This window comes from Brachyistius frenatus, unplaced genomic scaffold, assembly GCF_029030835.1.
Source record: "Brachyistius frenatus isolate BFR_SWC_R1_liver_20210118 unplaced genomic scaffold, ASM2903083v1 Contig_31, whole genome shotgun sequence".
In the NCBI taxonomy this organism is placed as follows: Eukaryota; Metazoa; Chordata; class Actinopteri; family Embiotocidae; genus Brachyistius; species Brachyistius frenatus.
In genome coordinates, this window is record NW_027210630.1 from 3,990,278 (window position 1) to 4,011,294 (window position 21,017).

Sequence of the window (21,017 nt, forward strand, 5' to 3'; positions counted from 1 at the left end):
TACGTGACAGTTTCTCAGTTGCAGTTTTAATTTAATTTTGTGAGAGTGTGAATAACTAAACCCTCCTACTTCACTCTCCGTATACAGGCACAGCCGAAGACACCTTCTTTTACCCAGACTTTTTAGTGTGACCTCTACTGCAGTTGAAAATACTTGCGAGCGGAGGTTGGATCCATTGGGGTTTTTTTTGTTGTTGTTTTTTTAGACGATGTAACCCCTCTGCGTGAGGATACGGCGACAATTTGAATGAGAAACCCCTTTATTTTGTGCGTAACCATCGCAAGAAGGGCTTATGTGCTCCTCGCCGCTTGATTTCCGACTCGGGGGTGCTCAGTGTTGCCGGGTTAGAGACCGTTTTAGCTGCACTGCATCAACATGGTGAGTCTTTGGACAGCGAGCACCTGGACGCGACCGTTTCTCCGTTTCGTCGTTACTTCGTTGCGAAAGAGCATCAAGTTGCAAAGATCGGGGTTTTTTTTAAATTTTTTTTACATGTCGATGTTTACTGCGTCGTTGTTTTGTGTTTGCGTCCGGTCTGTTGTGATGAAAGCAAAGCAACGTTAGCTTAGCTCGCTAACCAGAGCAGGTTACAGATCAGGTATGGTGGCACGCGATTACCGTCGATTTACATGACGATGATGATGATGATGATGATGATGGTTGACTTGTCTGTTCGCATACAGCGTTTGGAGTATTGATATGAGTAAGTTTTGCAAGGTAGAGGTTGAAGAAACGTGAGCAACGCAGCAGCTGGCGTACAGTTTAGCTGGCCGCAGGATACCTTTGGGAGAAGTCAAGGTGTGTTCATCTCGCTCACCTGCTCAGTTTGACCTCAGGATGCCCTCAGAGGAATTTGGGTTTAAAGCATTTGTAATCTCACAAACGTGTGTTGAGCTCTCTTGATACTCTGAAGCTAATTTCATGATAAGGGTTTTGTAAAAAAAAAAAAAAAAAATGTCACAAAAACGTTTCCATCTTCAAGTTGATGTTATTGAAGGAAGTGGATGGATGATGGCGGCAAGCTGCTCTGTGTGCTTATTTTGTCATTTACATAATATACATCAGTTATTCAAACTTGGCAAGAGGGCTGGGTATTTCCAATTAATGGCTCCAAATAACTGTTAATGATAATCGAACTAATAGTACACGAAATGAACTTATCATGCACACCCCCTTTTATGAATAAATTATATATCAATATATCAGTTTTACGCACCAACATGCAAGATGAACATAGTTAAACAGTTTGGGCCTGTTTATGACACTATCAACACAATTGCAAGCAGATACAAGGTGCATATAGCGGGACCATATCCGTATTTGAATAGTAAAACCAAAGAAAATGTAAAACGTGTTGTAGTTTGATTTGCCCCGACATACAATATACCAAGAATGAGAAGTCATGATTGCATCCATGATTTTTTTTGTTTTGATTTTAATTTTATACACTCAATTAATCCCCGAGGGGAAATTTCTTCACTACAGCAGGGGGGCTCTCAGGGGGGGAGATGCTGCAGCAGGCTGCCACTAGCGTGGCGCCAGGTAACCTGACCTGAGGTGCATGTTTTTGGATGATGGGAGGAAGCCGGAGAACCCGGAGAGAACCCACGCAAGCACAGGGAGAACATGCAAACTCCGCACAGAAAGGCCCAGGACCGGATTCGAACCCGGAACCTTTTTTGCTGTGAGGTGACAGTGCTAACCACTGCACCACCGTGCCGCCCTGATGATGTTATTTTGTTACAGCATTGACTTATTCTCTCTAAAACACAGTTGATGTCCTAAATCCCAACACAACTGACTCGAGTAACAATAATTCAAAGTAAGATGGGATCTTAACAATTTGTGGGATCTCCAACAAGACAACGGTGCTATTTATTTTTAGAAAATAGCATGAATGACCAGATCAAATTATTTGTTTCTCAAATAAACCAGGTCGAACAATCCGACAAAGTGTGAACATTTACAGTTTATTGTAGTGCTATTGGGGTGTATTGTAGAGCAAAGGGAAGGGGAAAAAAAGAAAAAAAAAATTAAGCTACACACAATGTATCACAGAAATGACAAACACCCTGGCTCATCTGTAACTACAGCTGTAGTGTTATCTTAAACTTCGAACACCCAATAGTTGACAAATTGACAGTTTGAAAGGGAGTTAATACATCCAAGAGTGACCAAGATGAATGCAACTGGGGATGTATTGGTCAGTATGGGGTTTCACTGCTTCAAAGTTAGTTTCATTGGTAAAAGGGTAGTGAGGTGTTTGGGCTCTTCTGGATGGTGGTTATCACTGCAGCTCCCACTGCCCACCCCCTGCAGATTTCATTTGGTTGTTGCGAGGAGGGGGTCAAGCGGACTGGCCAAGATAAGGGAGTCCATGCTGGCTCAATTTCCCCCAGGCCCGAGATCCTAGCAGGTCTCCCACAGAGGATGGTCAGCATCCACCAAACTAAGACTGTGTGCTTTTGACCTATATAACATGACCATTACTCGCATGGAGAAATTTCTTGAGTCAGAAAGGTTGTGTCTGGTCACACATCACATCTGAGTGAGTATAATTGCCAAATAAATGGTACCCACTCTCCCCTGTTTGACTCCAGAAGAGGTATTGACTTTGGCTTTTGGAGCTTACCCCATGCTGGGTGACACTGGGAATCCCCATCACCAATCCAAAATCTAGGTCTAGTGTACTGCTCTGGACCTACCACTTCCCCTGGCTAGATGTTATTCACTTCCTCCTTCTATACTTACTTCTGTCTGGCATGGATTTAACCATCACTCAAACAAACTTTCATATATTATGTGCAGCGTTGTTCATTATGATTAATGCTTTCTTTGGTCCAGTCTTACATTAGAAGGAAAATATGTGCGATGTTAAGTTCACATTTTCAGCTAGCAGTAACCAAAGCTAACTAAAACCTCTTTCTTATATTGATATTCAACTAAATGAGTGTCAGTGCAGAAATTTATACAAGAATTTTTTGTTCGCACAGCTTACAATGATGCTAATATAAGAACAGCAAAGTAAAGCTGTCAAAGGCATATAAATGGAATAATGACTCTCCAAACGGCCACCAAGATATGTATAATGTAAAGTAAAATTAGCAGTGTAAAACAACCAGATAAACCCCCAGGATTCATCTGGGTTCTGCTGAGTAAATTCAATTATTTTAAACATCATGTTGAGAAAATACTGAAAGCTACAGGATTTATTGCTGTAATTCTCAGGTGATGAGTTTGCAAGTGTAGATTCACAGGTACCAGCTAACCCAGATGAAATACTATTGTTGGCAAAGATAAACTTATTTTATTGGGGATTAGTTAGCCTATTGATTCTCTTTGCTCCAATGTGTGCAGGCAGAGATATCAATGGTTCCTACTGGTGCCCAAAGAGAAGCCAACTCGCTGATCGTAGCCTACAGTGAATGGATAAAAGTGTAGCTTGATGGAAATGATTCTGGCCTCTTAAGCCTAAGTGAATATTGATCTAAAGTGTGCTGGGTTGATATTGCGCTCCTTATGTTGCCAATTCTTTGGGTACCTACCACAGGAGAGCTGGCTCGTGGCCACCCACACATTTTGGGTTCTTTATTTGTGCACATCGTAGTTGCACTACTCAATATTGGAGCCTGACAGATTTATCAATATTGGCCAATCACAGATGAATTAATAATGGCATATATGTTTCTGCATTGACATAATGCAGAAAGATGGTTGGAGTAATTCAAACATTTTTTTTATTGATATTTAATATTATTGAATTTCCAGTAAAGTTGGCCATTTCAATGCACTGATGTCAATTTGGCTTATAAAGTTTATTGTTTAATTGTAAAATACCCTGCCTTCAATGCCTGTCTTTTGTATTTATCAACCAAATTTGAACAATCATTGCAAAAAATATCTTAATATGTATGTACAGTATCTTTGTCTATATACTGTCTGTATCTATATACTTTTTTTTTTTTTACATCTCCTCTCTTAAGCTCCTCTCTGGAGCTTCAACTAAAACCGTCTGTTTTGTGTCTGTGCCTTTAAGACGCATTGATATCAAGGACCCTCTCTTCTGATTGGCTGACTCTTTTCTCAGTGACACATGCCCGGGCCAACCGCAGATTTTCTTTGGTCTTTTAGCTTGCTAGCTCAATGATCGTTCTGTGTTTTCTTCCACATAAAAGGTTGGACAGTGGGCTGTGTTGAGTGCAAACGTATGACATAAGCGTGTGTTTATGACATCATAAACTTTTGGAAGTTAAAACAGCACAGTAGCTAAATTCATGCTGTGTGCATTTCTCCATGGGGTGCATTTTTCGATGCTTTAACAGCATTTATAGAACACCTAGAATTGCTTAATAAGTAACAAAAAAATAGAAATAAAAATGTTATCCAATATTGGACCTTTAAAGATTTATATCTAATAGCCAATACATATCTACATTTTAAATCTTAATATGATTATATTATCTAGCAAGCTAAATTGAGGGTCATAACCTTTGTCAACTGCAATCTTGAAGAGTTTGTTGAGACATCATTTGCTGTACCTTCTGGGAAAAAAAACACGTTATGATTAGTATCAACATGTTTGTCTTTTGGTCCTTACAAGGATATGATGATTTTGGACTTTGAATTGTATATCAAACATTTTATACAGATGCAGTTGGAAGACATGACTCTGTATGTGTCAGTTTGTATACGTTTTCATGTGTAATTACTTTATGGCATATATGATCATAATTTAAATGTGATTTAAATTTCATCCTATTTCCACAGGGTGTGATCGGTGTGCAGCTGGTGGTTACCATGGTAATGGCCAGTGTAATTCAGAAAATTGTACCTCATTATTCCTTTGCAAGATGGCTACTCTGCAGTGGCAGGTAATGTAGAGTCCCTTACCTACTGTTTCAGATCATTCCCCTAAATGCTACAGCAAAATTATTTCAGTTTACTTGCCTCCTGCAAAGTTTATTTCAAAAAGAGTCCAGAACAATAGAAATCAAAATGTTTATTCAGACTGGAGCTGTGTTCAAAAGAGTTTGGATAGAAGAAGAAAAAGACTCCTTAAAACATACTGCAAAGACCAAAAGGACATCAAAATATTGGGCTGACCCGAGAGGACAGCCTCATTTCCTCTAATTAGTGCCACATATGTTTTTCAGTAAACAACTTCTTGGAACACATTTAATAATTAATACATTTTTATTTCCAGGGCACTGTTGAAAGATTTTTGAAAACTTTTGCCCTAAGCTGCAGGCCTGGCATGTCCCCTCAGCATATTTAGTTATTAATTTTCCATAATAAATAAATATACAAGAGGAAAAACAAGCTGTGCTCCTTCTATCTTCCGCCACCACACAGAGTACTTCTCAAAATGCCCTGACAAGAGGTTTTCTAAACAAAGTTAAGGAGGTTGTGAGAAATGCGTTTTCCAAAGGATGTTTCTTAAATTAGCTCTTATTTCAAGTTTAGTCCTTAAGGATGAATAACCTTACTGTTGTAAAGCCTCTGACAAGTACTTTTTAAATGAGTATCAGAGTCGCTGATGTAAAGGAAAGCTTTTAGAAATGTCTGTTTTGTTGCAAACTGAGGCTTTGAATCATTTTCATAGACTTAAGTCACCACTTAAAATATAATTTTTCAATATTTTTTTTTTATTTTTTTTTATAAATACTTTTGAAGAGTGACGTAAAGGCAATTTAAGCTTTTAACAGTGGGGGAAATCTCCTTATTCATACAAGAAAGGGAAGTGAACAGACAAGTGATTATATATAATATTTCTCAATATGTATTATACAATACGTTTAAACCCAAATCACTTACCTACTTCTTCCATACTAGCAAATCTAGCTTCAGAGTCGCAATCTTTTTCCATGTCTACAATGGAGTCCTTTTTCTCACTCTTTGCTCCTTTATGTCCTTAATTCCACATCCCTGTCCTTGTCTTTGTTCACAGTCTGCGGTGGTATCAGCACCCTACGGAAGATGAGTTGAGGAGCTTAGCTGGGAAACAAAAAGGACAGAAGAGGAAAGACAGGTAGGTTGGAAGTGATGGCAGAAATGAAGGAGGGCTATTGTTTGGTGGTCCGGAAACATAGTGGCACACAGGAGATACGAGAAGGCACCCCTTTCATCAGAGTGGGAAAAAAAATGAGAGACCACAGGCATGTTGACAAAAAGATGAAGCTGATGTGTTTATGTGGCTCATTTAAGGTTTGTTTGAAGTAAGGAGACGGAAGTTTGTTTTTGTTGTTTTGTTCTTTTATGGCTCTTCATTGGGGCTCAGAGCCTCTCATCTTAAAAGTGGTGCTGTCTGGTGGATGTGAGAAACGTTGGTCCTGCTTTTTGGGGACCGTTACTATTTAGGCTATTTTAGGAGATGACAGTTTTAAAGGATTGCATTCACTCTGGAATCAAAGTGTCCCAAAGAGCATTACATCTTCAAAGTGATCAGATGTCAAGCGTTGATTGTGGGAGATGATTTTCCTTCAAGACTGCTTTGCAATTCAAAAAAACTGCTATTCATCTTTTAGGGCTGCAGGTGGAAGTTGAACCATATGTTGAACACATGAATTTAGTACTGTTTCTTTTGTGCTCTCCTTTTAAATGTGAATTTAAATTAAAATCGCCACTGAAAGTTAATCCTTACTGTTCCACATGGTGTCCAGCTCCTAACTTAAGGCGGTTTTGTAGTGCCGTCCTTTCTCCGACCCTGTATGAGGCAGGTCAAGGCTCTCTAGCACCACATGCTCAGTAATCCCTAGAAGAAAAAGATGGACCACTGACCTTTTGCCAGCTCGTGCCATGCAGCTCCATTCCCTTTGTTAACTGTCTAACTCCCTCAGTCAGGGGGCGAGCTGAGCCCCTTTTTTCCTGTCAGGTGCCTCAGAGATGAAATCTGTCCAGAGCATGTTTGGCCTTAGAGTCTTACAGTGGTATTGTCCTGTGAATCCCCCGCACTCACAGGGCTGAACAAAGTCCATAACTGAGGAGGCCTACCAGACAGTTCTTCAGCCCTAGACAGCAGCTCTTCATTCACCGGCTGTTAGCGATTTAACGCTGCCGATGTGTCGACTTCTTGGTCATGAAAGAGTCCACAGTACTGGAGCTAAAAGTAAATACACCTCTGCTAATATATTATTTTTCGATGCCACAGCTGCAATGGACCTCACAAAAAGGAAGGGTTTTACATAGGGCTGCCCCTAAACAGTGAATTAAGTGTTAGTCGACAAGAAAAGGCTTAGTCGGTCAAGTTTTCATTGGTCGTTAAGTCACTGGGAGAAAAAAAACAAACAACCTCAAACTACACCTTGTAAAGGAAGTTTTTAAAAAAACGTACAGAAACATTTGTTACCGCCTGAGTCTTCCCCTTCAGAAAGGTGGTCTCTGCCTCTCCTCATCACTACAGAAAAGGCTTGATACCAATCACACACAAAGACACACATGCTAGAGGTCCAGGTCCTCTTATGCTCTGGCTACCAATCATTTTTTAGATGCAATATAATGGGTGGAAATACATTTAGCAAAATGTTCATACTCCTTGCTGGCTCTTCTGACACATTCAGAATCATTACTGCATTTGCTGTCAGCATTGTTAACAATCAGCTCGCTTTCCCCCATAAATATATATTTAATTGATTAAATTTATATCAAACGTTTGACGACAAATCAACCACTGGCTTAATCCAACAACTAGTTGACTAGGACAGACTTCAGTTGGGGCAGCCATAGTTAATTTACCCGTGATGGATTTACCTCCACAATGACTATCTGTTTGGAAGAAAATCAAGTTATGTTTTGAGAGACAGCTCAAGCCATTTCCCTTTTTTTCTTCTACCAGGAAGCATCCCTCTAAAAGGATCTTTTCTGGCTTTTATAGTTTGCATTTCTGCAAAAGAATGGTTTCAAATTCTGCATATTTGCATTTTGGAGTAGCTGTTTTGCAATTTTTCTGACCCTACATGTTGTTTTTCTGCTCTGTCCTCTTCTAGGAAGTACAATGGTCACATAGACAATAAGCCACTAACAGTTCCCAAGGACATAGACTTACAGCTGGAGACGAAATGCATCACAGAAGTCGACACATTAGGTATAAATCCAAGAGGAGATACAGTATGTCTTAGAAAGAGTTTAATTCTGATTTTCTCTCACACACTCTTTAATGTTTGTATGTACTGAACCATGTAGTATATTATATAGTATGATATTTTAATTTAAGTAATATCCTTTATGCCCCCAGCATTGCACTACTTCCCAGAGTTCCAGTGGCTGGTGGATTTCACAGTAGCGGCAACTGTGGTCTATCTGATAACAGAACTCTACTACAGTGTGGCTCAGCCCTCAACAGAGATGAACATCAGTGTGGTTTGGTGCCTACTAGTACTTGCCTTTGTCATGTATCCTTACATAAACCACTCTTTACATCTTGCTTCTTTTTTTCCTCTTCTCAGCATCTTCACTGTTGTGGTGTGAATTGGGCTTTGAATTGGTAAAATTTGAGGCTTCTGTTGAACAAACAGGTTTTTGTATACTCGCATGTGCACTCACACATTTCAGTTATTTTCACACTGTATATATGTCATAGGTCAACATGTCTTTGTCTATAAGAGACACCAAATCATTCCAACTTGTGTGGATGCAGCAGTGGCGCTATAAAATGACAGCTTTCCCCTTTATCCTTCTGCTGCTATTTTGCTACGCTGAATGATGGTTAAATAATACACATTATACTTGCCACTGACCAAAGGGATCAATCTTTCCAGTCCTCCTGGTCAGACCTGGCTCACCTTGGTCAGATGGTGTGTCATTTCCTGCCTGCGTCGGAGATTGGAGGCCCCATTTTCACAGCCCAGCAGACTGATATGCTTGGGGAAAAATACAGACTGGGGAAACTGCTGAAATTGGACTATGAAGATGAAGATGAGGGGAATATTTTGGCCCAATATATGTGTTAATGGGACACTTGATTTCAGTTTGCCCATTTCAGCTCTGATGACATGCTTAAGACTCTTGCCTTGGAGATCAGATCCACTGCTCTGTTAACCTTAGATGACACTGGAGTTCCTCAAGTATATGCATTTAATGGTATCTACTTACTTTTTTTCCACTTGTTTACTGAAAGGCATCAACGTGACTGGATATTCTCCCCCTTTGGCCAATGTTGACAGGCCAACTTGGCAGTGTAGTGATTGTAGGCCAGTACATGATAGCTCAAAGATTACTATTTCCTTCTCTGCCTCGTGTTGGCTCTGACTTATCTGGTGAATGTTTGTACAGCTGTCTTCACAGCACTAAATGAGGGTTGGAAGAAGAAAGAATTCAGTAGCTTGAATAACATTCTTGAATTGGCCTGAAAGGGATTGAATGGCATTCTGTCACCGTGAAATGTTCTGAGGGTTTCATCTCCACGGCGACCAGATCACTGGTGACGGGAAAGAGTAAAATACTGTCATGACCTCAGTGGCAGCCACTGTAGCCACATATGCCAGATAGGAGAGTTTGTGTGGCATTAAAGGGCTGAGGTTTACTTCTGTAAAGATTGAAAAACATTTTATGTGATGAAAAGCTATGTTTTACAAAAAATTTTGGTTTGGACTTTCTTTTTATGTCCGTATGCTTCTCGAAGTATTCTTCCTTGACTCTGTTCCCATAGTAAGACCCTGTTCTCTCTCACGGCCCACTACTTCAAGCTGGAGGAAGGAGGCGAGCGCTCACTCTGCATTACTTTTGCTTTCTTCTTTTTTGTCAAAGCTATGGCCATTCTCATTGTCACTGAAAACTATCTAGAGTTTGGTCTGGAGACAGGTCAGTGCTCTACTGTGCTGTTTGCACAAATGACCCCTATGGTAATACATTTTTTATTTTTTTATTTCTGGCCCCAGTGATTGAGTCACTGTTTCTTAATGTCTAGGTTTCGCAAACTTTTCTGACAGCGCTCAACAGTTTCTGGAGCACCAGGGCCTGGAGTCCCAGTAAGCACAATATCAGTATTCTCATAGTATCATTTTTGTTTTCTCTGCTCTCATGAATTCTTCATGACTCATGAAACTACAGTAATATCTCACTGTGTTTTCTCTTTTACAGGGGTCCCATCTCTAAACTCACCTTCAAGTTGATCCTGGCACTGCTCTGCTCCCTGATTGGGGCATTTCTAACATTCCCTGGTCTACGATTGGCCCAGATGCACCTAGATGCACTCAATCTAACCACAGCCAAATTTACACAGTGAGTGTCTTGTAGTAATTGACTTCACTTCTGTGCTCACTGATGTATTTTTAAATGAATATGTTTGATTTCTTCCTTAAGACAGATGAAAAAGGTGGTTATCTTTACAGATACATGACCTTTACGATCAATAAAGAGTTCCTGGTCAGTAAAAAGTTTCTATATTGATTACTTTTGCTGGTTAGACTACGGTTTATATCTGCATTAGTAAATCTTTTTCTATGCTCAGCCTTTAGTGTGTGGCTTTGCCAAAATATTGATCCTCACTTATTTTCTCTGGTACCTTAAGGGAAAGCATACAGTATACAACAACGCTGAGGGCACCCCAATCTCACGAAAATGTTTATGAATTTTATGATGTTGTCTTTTGATTTGATCTCAAGTGTAATTAAAAATGAACAGGATAGATACGGTACCCAAAGTAAAATCTCAACACTGTTAAAGTGAGTGCACCTGTGTGCACATGTACTTTCCAACTAAGGCTAACGGCATGAACAAAGTCTTAATCAAACCTGTGAAGACAGCTCTTTCAGTTGTGGCCTGGGTTGTGTCAGTTGAAAGGGTGCTAGAGCATCAGCTGGCAGTGAGACTCTCAGTTTATCCATAATGTATTGATTCATAAAGGATGCTGAGGAAATGTTGAATTGTTTTTAATTACCTTGTGTTACTTATGAGATTAAACTTTCCCAAAGAACACAATAAGAAGCCCAGTCTTGGCAGCACATTTGTTGGTCAGATGAAACCAAAATAAATTTGTTTGGATCAGATGGGGTCTGGCGTGTACCTACCAAGGCCCACCATATTACATTACATTTAGCTGACGTTTTTATCCAAAGTGACTTACAACACCATCGGGAGCAATTTAGGGTTCAGTGTCTTGCTCAAGGACACTTAGGCTTGTGGACAGGAGGAGCTGGGGATCGAACCACCAATCTTCCGATTAGTGTGCAACCCACTCTACCGACTGAGCCACAGCCTCCCTACTGCATAGTGGTGACCGACTGAAACATGAAGGTGGTAGTGTGCTGCATGACAGCAAAAGGTGTACAGGAGAAGATATTTGAACTGTAAATGCAAGCACTATACTGTAATAGAGGTTTTTATACCCAAATACTGAATGAAATAAGGACTCTTAGTCTCCAGAGGCTTGGAAGAAGGGGACATCTCCAACCTGACAATTTCCTCAAACACATTGCAGTAATCACACAAGAGTTTCCAAAGAAGTACAAAGTCCAAACTGAATTTTAAAGTGGAAGGTGGAGCAATAAAACCCTCCAGCAAAGAAAAGCTGAAAAGAATCACCTGTGAAGAATGGCAGAACATCACTCCACAGATTTGCTCCACACTGGCACCATTAGACGTACAAAATATATTTAGTGAAAGAATATCTCTCTAATGAAAGGTGTGCTCACTTTTGGTGCATTGAGTTTATAGTTTGAAGCCCATATTTTCAATGTATTTTTTTTTTTTTTAGATATTCATAAGATAACATACTCCATTCTTAAACTTCAAAATAATACCATTATCATTGTCAGATGATACAGTTTAGGATTCATGTTTTAGTGAACCGGCTCAGGGGTGTAGAACTTGCAAGTAATCCTATGTAAAGTTAATGTATATATATATTTTTTTACTTGATTAATGCATGATGGGCTTAAATTTGCTCCAAAAACTGCTCCCATCTAGTACTAACAAGACGCCAATGTATATCGCAGAGAGCACCCTGCGAGTCAGATGAAGACTTCCTCAGTTGGGGCAGATTTCTATTTCAGAACTCACTGGGTGGCACGTCTCTGACCATGATAGGGGGTGCCGAGCAGGGAGCACATTGCATTCAGATAATCCACTTTGGCATAGCAGACTTTCCAAAATGGCCTCCTCTTCCATTCCCCCCCTCTTAAGTGTCATGAATTTACATCCTCAGACCTTGTCTCTGACACACCATAGGGATTATCTCCAGGCCCTTCAAAATGTGTGCTTTGGTCATCTTCTCACCCATCACGGAAAGTTGCATCAATAATACGGACATTATTTCTCACTGTTAACTTCAAATTAAGATTAAAAAGTGATGATTTCAGTGATAATGCATTGATTCATAGATGACTCAGAGAACTTCCGTGCAGAAGTTTTTGATTTTGCTTTATATTATTTCTGCAGGACCCTGCTTCATATCAACTTCCTGTCCCCTCTCATCATGGTCCTTCTGTGGGTGAAGCCTATTACCAAGGACTACATAATGAACCCCACTCTGGGAAAGGAGAGTGTGCCTTTGTAAGTAAAAGTAATTATCTGGTATACATCATGTGCATACAATAACATTTTGCAGGAACATTTCTCCTACTCATAAATAGAATATACTGTATACTGTTTGCTCTGGCTGGATGGATTTGAGCAAAAATATTTTAATGAAATTTTTCTGGTTTCTTTATAATGCCCTTTTCATTGGACTGTCAAGACATTTCAATCAGTATGCTCAAAAAGAGAATGAATGTACTAACAGGGACTTTAATTTTTATCTTATGCCAGCTGTGTGTAGGAAAATTCAACCATCTAAACTACAAATTGAAATAATTGGGCATGAGCAACGCTCTTAGATGAAAAATGCTATATAGCACACATTAGACTCCATATAAATTCATGAAATCCCAAATCTACTGGAGGTATACATTCTTGCAGCTCTTGTTGATTGATCTTGGTAGGCGAGTCAGTTGGACTCCCTTGATATCTGACAGGCTAATTACCAGTCGCTTAAACAAGAGGGATGGGACAACATTGTCGAGCTGTGAAAATAAAAGTAATTGTGGCTTTTGTGCTGGAAAATGGATACAAGGTAGCACCAGTTATGAGAAGGGAATTTACAACGATTCAATGAGATAAGGAATGTAAATCAGCTCGTAGATGCAGTGACAACAATACACACATTGTCTACTTGGGTTAAACTGGACAAAGATAGCATCTTTCTTTTGTTGCATAAGTTCAAACTCTGTCATGTGTCTAACTTTCTTCTGTTACTGACAGTGGCTGGGATGCCATGAAGGTTAAACCCAACTAAGTCTGATTTCATGTTACAGTACCCCCTTTTCACCTTTTTACACCTTAATTTCACCCTCTCTTACTTTTTCTTCTGAGTTTGTGACTTTTTTGTTCTTACTGGCTCTCCTTTGTGTCTCAGTGTCTCTGCCTAGCATCCAAAGAATGGCGGAGATACATGGTGTGTTTAGTTTGCAGCCCGGAAAAAGCTGCCATGCTTTCATCTCTCCTCTCTTACTCGTATCTCTTTACTAATGTCAGGATGACTGAACAGATGTACGATACGTTGCGGTTATGGGCCATCATACTGATATGTATGCTCCGGCTCGCTATGATGAGACATCACTTGCAGGCCTACCTCAACCTGGCCCAGAAGGGTGTGGACCAGATGAAGAAGGAGGCAGGACGGATAAGTACCGTTGATCTGCAGAAGATGGTGAGAAAAGCTGTTTGAAGTATTGATTTTGATTATACTCCGTTACAACTCTGTATTCATATAAACATTTTAACTTTATCCCTTTGGAGACATGACATACTGTTGGCAACTGAGTGAAAGTCAGAATGGAGCCAACTTGCTGCTTTGCAGCGGTGGAAAAATATAGGAATTTCCTTTGATTGAAAGACAATACTGCCCTTGGAAATAATAGAGCACAAAACTTAGTCAACTGTGTACATGCATCGTACACAAGGCATGCAGCCTACCTGTAGTGCATTTGGAAATTGAATACATTATCAGTGAGTGTGTTTTAGACTGGCTTCAGTTGTGGCCAGTCAGATCAGCTCCTATGATTCCCTTCGTTACATTAACTGACTGACATATTATTAGAATATGTGGCACTGCAAATACATACACGGTCTCAATAGCAATAATTTATACTTCTTTTCTCGACTTATTGAAGGAGATGTGGTCCACAAACAAAAAGACAAACACGTTTGATTAATAATGACTGATCACGTTCAACATCATCAAGTATCATATTCAATTATTTTGGAGTGCTGTTAAAATTCCACAGAATGTTTTATTTCTAAAGTTATGGTTTTTGATCTGAATCATCCAGTGATCCATTATTATCAATATACATTCCATTTGTCCAATAAGAAATAATATTAAAACTGACATTGCCTGAGACCCATTTTATGTTGTATCCCTACTCTATACTGTTTGTTGAGAGTGTTTAAGAGAACCAAAAAGCCGCGAGTTCAGTAGTAACTATTGTACTGATACTTTTCTTCTCTAATTTCACCAAGGTTGCGCGTGTTTTTTACTACTTGTGTGTAATCGCACTACAGTATGTGGCACCCCTGGTGATGTTGCTACATACAACTTTGCTGCTAAAAACCTTAGGTGAGTCATCATCTGCGCAGTGATTTTCTACTTTAGAAAATCTCATTGCGCTCCTTAAGTTCAAGCTATTCTCCTCCGTTGTCTCTTTTATTACAGGTGGTCACTCCTGGTGGGTCTATCCTGAAGAAGACCTGCCTTGCACCCACGATATGAACTCTGACTCTGTGATGGGAGCAGCACCAGTAGCAGCCCCAACATCAGCTTCAGCGGTAGAAACAGGAGCCCGGGCATCAGTCGCTCAGCTGTCAGTGGCCCTGGGAGGCCTGCAGACTGTTTTCAGCCCCTTACTTTTTAGGGGCCTCTTCTCCTTCTTTACTTGGTGGATTGCTGCCTGCCTCTTCTCTACATCCCTATTTGGCCTCTTCTACCATCAATATCTCATGGCGGCATAGCATCACCAGTCCAACCGTGGCATCCAGACCTCCACAGTGCGACCGTATGTTCGGCCTGATCAGAAAAGACTGAGTGGGGGCAATGGAGACCTACTGATGACTCTGCTCCACAACTCCTCATTCCTTTTCTTTCCTCCCTCCCTACCTCCCCCTGACCACCTCAAAATGATTATCATATCATGAGAGCTCCCGGTTCAACTTCCAGTGCTTCCTCCACAGATGACTGTGAATTGTTGTCATTATTTTTATTTCTACGACCACTACTTTTTTTTAGGCAGCAAGATTTATAAACTTTAATAAGAGACCGTAAGAGTCAAAGGAATATTAATCAGTCAGCTGTATTGGCATAATAATCAAAAATGGATCCAGGTTTCTGTAGGCAATTTGAATGATATGAGGTAAAATACTGTGTCTGAGATGCTGATTACAATTAATTTTACATGTTGAAATGTGGTGCGGCAGTTGTGCTCAGTTCTGCCATATTTATGGGATCCAGTGTGGAGAGTATAGTCAATGGTATTTGTTCATAACAGCACATACAATGAGTTAAGTTAATCAACATCCTTAGATACACAATATCTTTTACTTTAGGAAATCGAAAATGTAGCTTCTTTACAGCTTCATGCATGCCCACGGGAATCTGATTTCAGACTGCTAAAATCAATTTTATTTATTGTAGTTGCTAACTCTCCTTTTACTGTGTATTGGAAATTAATTTCACCACTGGCTTATCCACTTCTGGGGTTTCTCAGTATGACTGGAGCGGCCTTGACATTAAAAGTCATGCAGCTGTCTACTGTATATTCCAGGTTGTATCACAGACCATGGCTGTGCTCACTTTTCTCAGTCATACATTGTGAAGAAGCTGCATTTAGATCACAGAATACCACTGGATCTGGAGGTTTTTATTGAAGCTAATGTCTGTACTGACATACTAGCGTCAAATCTTGTTAACTGTTTTTTTTTTTTTTTCTCCTTGGGCTTGTTACATTTTGGGGATACTGACAACTGCCATCCCCCACGTTTGTCTTTTGATCAAGACTTTGAAATGTGTTTTAATAACAAAATGGCCTGTTTTCTCTCAAACGTCTCACAAAAGTGTCTGCCAGAGTCTTAAAATGTTGCGGTTAGGACCAGTGACTCTCTGTTTATAAGAGGAGGAGGAGGGAGAGGCAGCCTGTGGATATTTCCAGGCTGGTTGGGAAGAGCTCGAAGCTAACCACGGTTTATAGTGTACAACAAGAGCTGTACTTTTAGAGGAGCAAGAGGAGATGTAAACTCACAGGGAGACATCTCATTGACTTGAAGCTGATGTATTTAAATTTGTGTAACTAAACTTGCCATAGAGGACAAACTTATGTTTTTTTAATGAAAGGCGTTCCAATAGATTTGTGATGTTTCATTTGCATTGTAACCTTTTAACTGAGCCATTTTAGAAGCTATGGGAGAACACAGTTCTCTTTGAGCAGCAAAGATGATTCAAAGCGAGGACAGCACGTAGGGCTCAGTCAAGATATATATGCTCGAGCCTGTGTGTCTGTCTGCATGTATCGGATCTCTGCTGTAGGTCAGCTGTAATCTGAAAGGGCATTGTGATCAAGAGAAGATGATGTCAACTAGTGTTGATAAGCTTAACGCCTTTATGTTCCGCTTTCCTTATTATTATTTTTTACGTTTACCCATCCATTGCTTTTAAACTAATTTGAGATCAATTGTTTGTTTTTATTCTTTTTTTTTCTAACGGATCAAAACGTTTTTAATTTTAAAATGGTGCCAAGTGTAGTCTGTCCCCCGATGTCCTAATGACTGCGGGTGAAATGTCTGCTCGTGTCTGAAACTGGACCACAAACTCTGCGGCCTTCTGTTTTCTGTAGATCCACCTTGATGGCATCACTAGTTCTGGTTCTCAAAAGGACACGAAGTATTAACTGTGTCTTGGTATCCTGTAATTCTTTGGTGGGCAAATGTACGCACAAACAGTCATTGTGCTGATGACACACTGGCCAATATGATTGTCCAGTCTAGGAATGTAGGGTACATGGTGCCAGACGAATTACAGATCCCACACTCTTGTGGTTCTCTGGCAGTCATTTCATCATTTAATTTCCTGAACAACAGAGCTGGAATTTATACATTTCAGCACAGAGTTTTGTACAGAACACATTTTACAGAGTCCAGCAGCACCATATCAACATTTCTAAGCTCCTGATGTCGAAAGTCTTAGCTTTAGTTTGTCTGTTTTTAAATGATGGAGAATATGCACATAATGAATGTATCAATCCTGCCTAATTTCTAGATTGTTTTCATTAAGATGATATGTACGGTGAGTTGATTTAGCCCCATGCCCTCTGCACTTCTTGAACTCTCTACTTGTCTACTACCATATGTTAAATTTGCCTCTCAAACAAAATCTAATTTTGTGCTAATGACTATTTTTATTGATTGATCTATCTTGTATTTATTACACATGTTGAGGCCTGTAAACATTTCAAATTTGAATAGCCATCCCTTTATTCTGTTGTTGGAGTGCATGATTGGCATAAATCAGTTTTGAAAATGTGTTTGACAAATCAGTTGCAGATTCATCTTTGTTTGATGGTGCGGTCCGGTTCAGAAATAGCTGAGATGCTTCCAGGATTCATTGTTCCCATCAGGCATCGTTTCTTCACTTTGTTACCAATGAAAGTGTTTATTCATTGTTGGGTTCACAAATTAAATTACACACATTGTTGTTCTTCCATGTATTTATTTCTGCTTTAGATTTTGTCTTAAATAAATTATGTTCTTTACTTTGTCCTTTTTATTTTATCCTTATATTCTGCTGGCTCACTGGCTCCATACACGGCCTTAGCAGTAACACAACCTGAAGATGGTTTGATTTATGAAGCTTTAGATTTTATTGGCACTTCAGGTATTTGAATTGAAAGCCAGAGCAAAGTCTTATAAGCCTTTGTTTTAAGTTGAAAGAAGAGGTCATATTTTGGGAAGAAGTAGAAATATCTCTGATGGATTTATTGCTCATCATCTTTTCATGCTGACACTTGCTCCAAGATGACCAAAGAGAAAAAAAGTGTGAATATTCAACATAATACCAAAATGACAGCGAACCACTAATAATATTTAATTTTTGTGCTAATCCTGGCTCATAAAGGATAACAGTTTAAGAAATGCCTCCTCACCAAAAAGACTTATTTGTAAAATAGTTTGCTCATTGCTTGTCTGTCCCCTTGTTGAACCTCCCTCTCCCTTCATCCTTCTAAATTATGCCAACAAGAGCACAGTATTGGCCCCTGGAGGAGTGCTGGTGTGGAAGATGGTACAATGGGCTTTGTGTGTGTGTGTGTGTGTGTGTGTGTGTGTGTGTGTGTGTGTGTGTGTGTGTGTGTGTGTGTGTGTGTGTGTGTGTGTGTGTGGTGGTGGGGTGGGGGGTGTTCATGTGTTGCAAAATTGTTCACTTGATGTAGCTAGTTGTGTGTTTTTAAAACAGGCAAATGATAACTTTTTTTACACGGATGAAATAAATGTGGTTTTATACTGATTCTGAGTGGAAAAACTGTTAAATAACTTGAATAAAGTGGTGTTGGTTTTTATATACCTTCTTGACTTTTACTGCAGAGCTGATTGTTCTTGTTTTGTCTTTCCTTCTCAGGGGATTCATGCTTTCATGTGCTTAAAGGAAATTCTATGTCTCGAGTTAAATACATGTTGCAGCGTAAAACAGTTCCACACAGAGGTCCCCACAGCTTTATCTGCACTTGGACACTACGAGCACATAAGGTCCTCTTTCCAAATCAATGCCTTGGATTTAAAAGCTTTTCTCTGCATTTACAGTAGGTCCTTTTTAGATCGTCAAGGTCTCAAGCAAGATTTAGAATTGTGTCTTCCTTGTCTGTATGATGGTGCTCAGTAATATTGTAATTATTTTTTTTAGCATCACCCCGCTCATGAGATATGTCCCTGTGCAAACTAGCATTGATTGGGGCTGTCAATGGCCATTGATTTGCTTTTCTTAGTTTGCCGACTCTATTCTTGTGGGAAAGGTTAGTAGAGTAGAGAGAGCGATGAAATGACAAACACTCCCAAACTCCTCTTAATACACAGTATTCTCTGGGAATAACATCAGGCCAGTTAATACAAGCCTTGAGTGCCATTGTCCACATGAGCGGGAAAACTGGGCCAATGCATTCATTCATAGGTAGACAGATCAATAAGACAGCTTCCAAAACAAACCAGTGGAGAGGTTCCTTTATTCCTCTTGAGTGGGGCCTATTCACAGAGGTCCCTTCTCCACAGAACGGCGTGGAACTCCGATTCAGGAAGGGGAGCAGAGACCCCCGCCCCTCCATCCCTAACACAGCCAGAAGAACTGAGAAGCTTCTGAAGAGGTGACGCTATAATAGTGGGCTTTCTGTCCAACACAGAAGGGTGATCCCATCGTCATGTTGATTGTGAGAAGCAGCAGCCATACTTACATGATTGACCTGACCTTGTACCATGAATGTCCTAAAAGAGAGCACTTTACATTGCTTGAACTCCTCTGACCTATTTTTACTTTCTTTCTTTTTATTCTTTACAATGATACCTCTAAATTAAAAGTGAAATAACAAAAACAGAAAAGGTTCCCTGTGGAACTGAGTGCCAGTGGCAGACTGGTTGACTGAGATCAGCATGTAGCAATCATCTTAAATGTAATACATGCAATTATCATCTTTTCATTGCCATGACAACCGCTGAAAAGGTAGCATAAAACATTGAAGTGTCTTTATATGTCACATGCAAGTGGGATTTTTGAAAAACTGACATTTAAGAAAAAAATAGATGATAGTTGTTGAGTTTATTTAGCACACAACAAAAATTGCTTTCAAAATTCAAAAAGCAGCATATTTTGAAATGACACCTGCAGTGACACAGCTCTTGATTGAAACAACAATTTTATTGACAAGTGAGATAAAAGCAGAGTTTATTTAAAGGTAATAAATACACAAATAATTCACTATTTATTCAAATTTTCTTGAGTGACAGAAAAACCCACACAAACTGTTTTGAGATACAACAGTTAGAAGGTTATATTTAATAATGAAGATTAGAGAACCAAGAGAAATGATTTACACCAGGGATTTGGTCTGAATTAATTCAGAAAATTGTAACGAGTCAAGTGTATCATCCTGTGTCAATTAGAATTTTTATTTATTTTTATTGGTTAACAAGGAGCATAAAATGCTACACAAAGTCAAGATGCAGGCAACATTTATGATGTAGCATTGTGGAGGACTTTGTCAGCGTTTTCCAATGAAGTACAAACACACAGACACCCACCCACACACCCACCCACACACACACCCACACACACACACACACACACACACACACACACACACACACACACACACACACACACACACACACACACACACACACACACACACACACACACACACACACACTGATTGTCGTCATTGTTCACATCCCCATATATAATCATTGTTCGCTGATAAAGGCTACTGTGTAGCATGACATTATTCAGTTAAACTTCGAGCAGTTAAAAGTGCAAAGCAAGGGAAAAAAATGCAGAGTAAAAAACAGAGATAAGCCTCTCACCATGTAAACTACGTTTAAATCTTGTCATGGTTAAAATGTGAAGGTCCGCTGTGTTATGCTAGAAATATGAAATGGCTGACTGCCCTCTTGGTAATCACCACTGCACTTACATTAATTCATCTCAGATGAACATTGTTCCTTTGGGGTTTCCGTACTTCATTGTTGTAGGCCTTTAATTAGCAGACTCTTGATAGACACCACAGACACACTGCCACAGTATAGCTCCTTCAACAGTGTGTGTGTGTGTGTGTGTGTGTGTGTGTGTGTGTGTGTGTGTGTGGATCCACATATTAAGAGATTAAATTAATTGGTTCTCTTAGAATCTTAATGTAAAATAACAGCGATGTTTAGCCTCTTTTATCAATTAATATAATATATGTTCAATATATATTATTTCTAATGCATCTCTGACTTTTTGAAATTATTGAGAATTAGAC

The 21,017-nt window shown here is 39.6% G+C and overlaps 1 protein-coding gene across 1 annotated transcript; it reads left to right on the plus strand.

Moving 5' to 3' along the window:
- The first annotated feature begins 145 nt into the window (after positions 1-145).
- On the plus strand, positions 146-17,771 carry tmem161b (transmembrane protein 161B). Its single transcript, XM_069699862.1, has 12 exons — positions 146-378; positions 4,768-4,871; positions 5,948-6,028; positions 7,983-8,080; positions 8,231-8,387; positions 9,644-9,795; positions 9,902-9,962; positions 10,075-10,215; positions 12,373-12,486; positions 13,507-13,681; positions 14,494-14,590; positions 14,687-17,771. The coding sequence occupies exons 1-12, from the start codon at positions 376-378 to the stop codon at positions 14,980-14,982; spliced, it is 1,479 nt and encodes a 492-aa protein (XP_069555963.1). The 5' UTR covers positions 146-375; the 3' UTR covers positions 14,983-17,771.
- The last annotated feature ends 3,246 nt before the right edge of the window (positions 17,772-21,017 follow it).

Coding starts and splice junctions, on each gene's coding strand:
- tmem161b (XM_069699862.1), top strand. Junction 6,029..7,982: donor GGACAGAAGAGGAAAGACAG/GTAGGTTGGAAG, acceptor GTCCTCTTCTAG/GAAGTACAATGGTCACATAG. Junction 9,796..9,901: donor AGAGTTTGGTCTGGAGACAG/GTCAGTGCTCTA, acceptor CTTAATGTCTAG/GTTTCGCAAACTTTTCTGAC.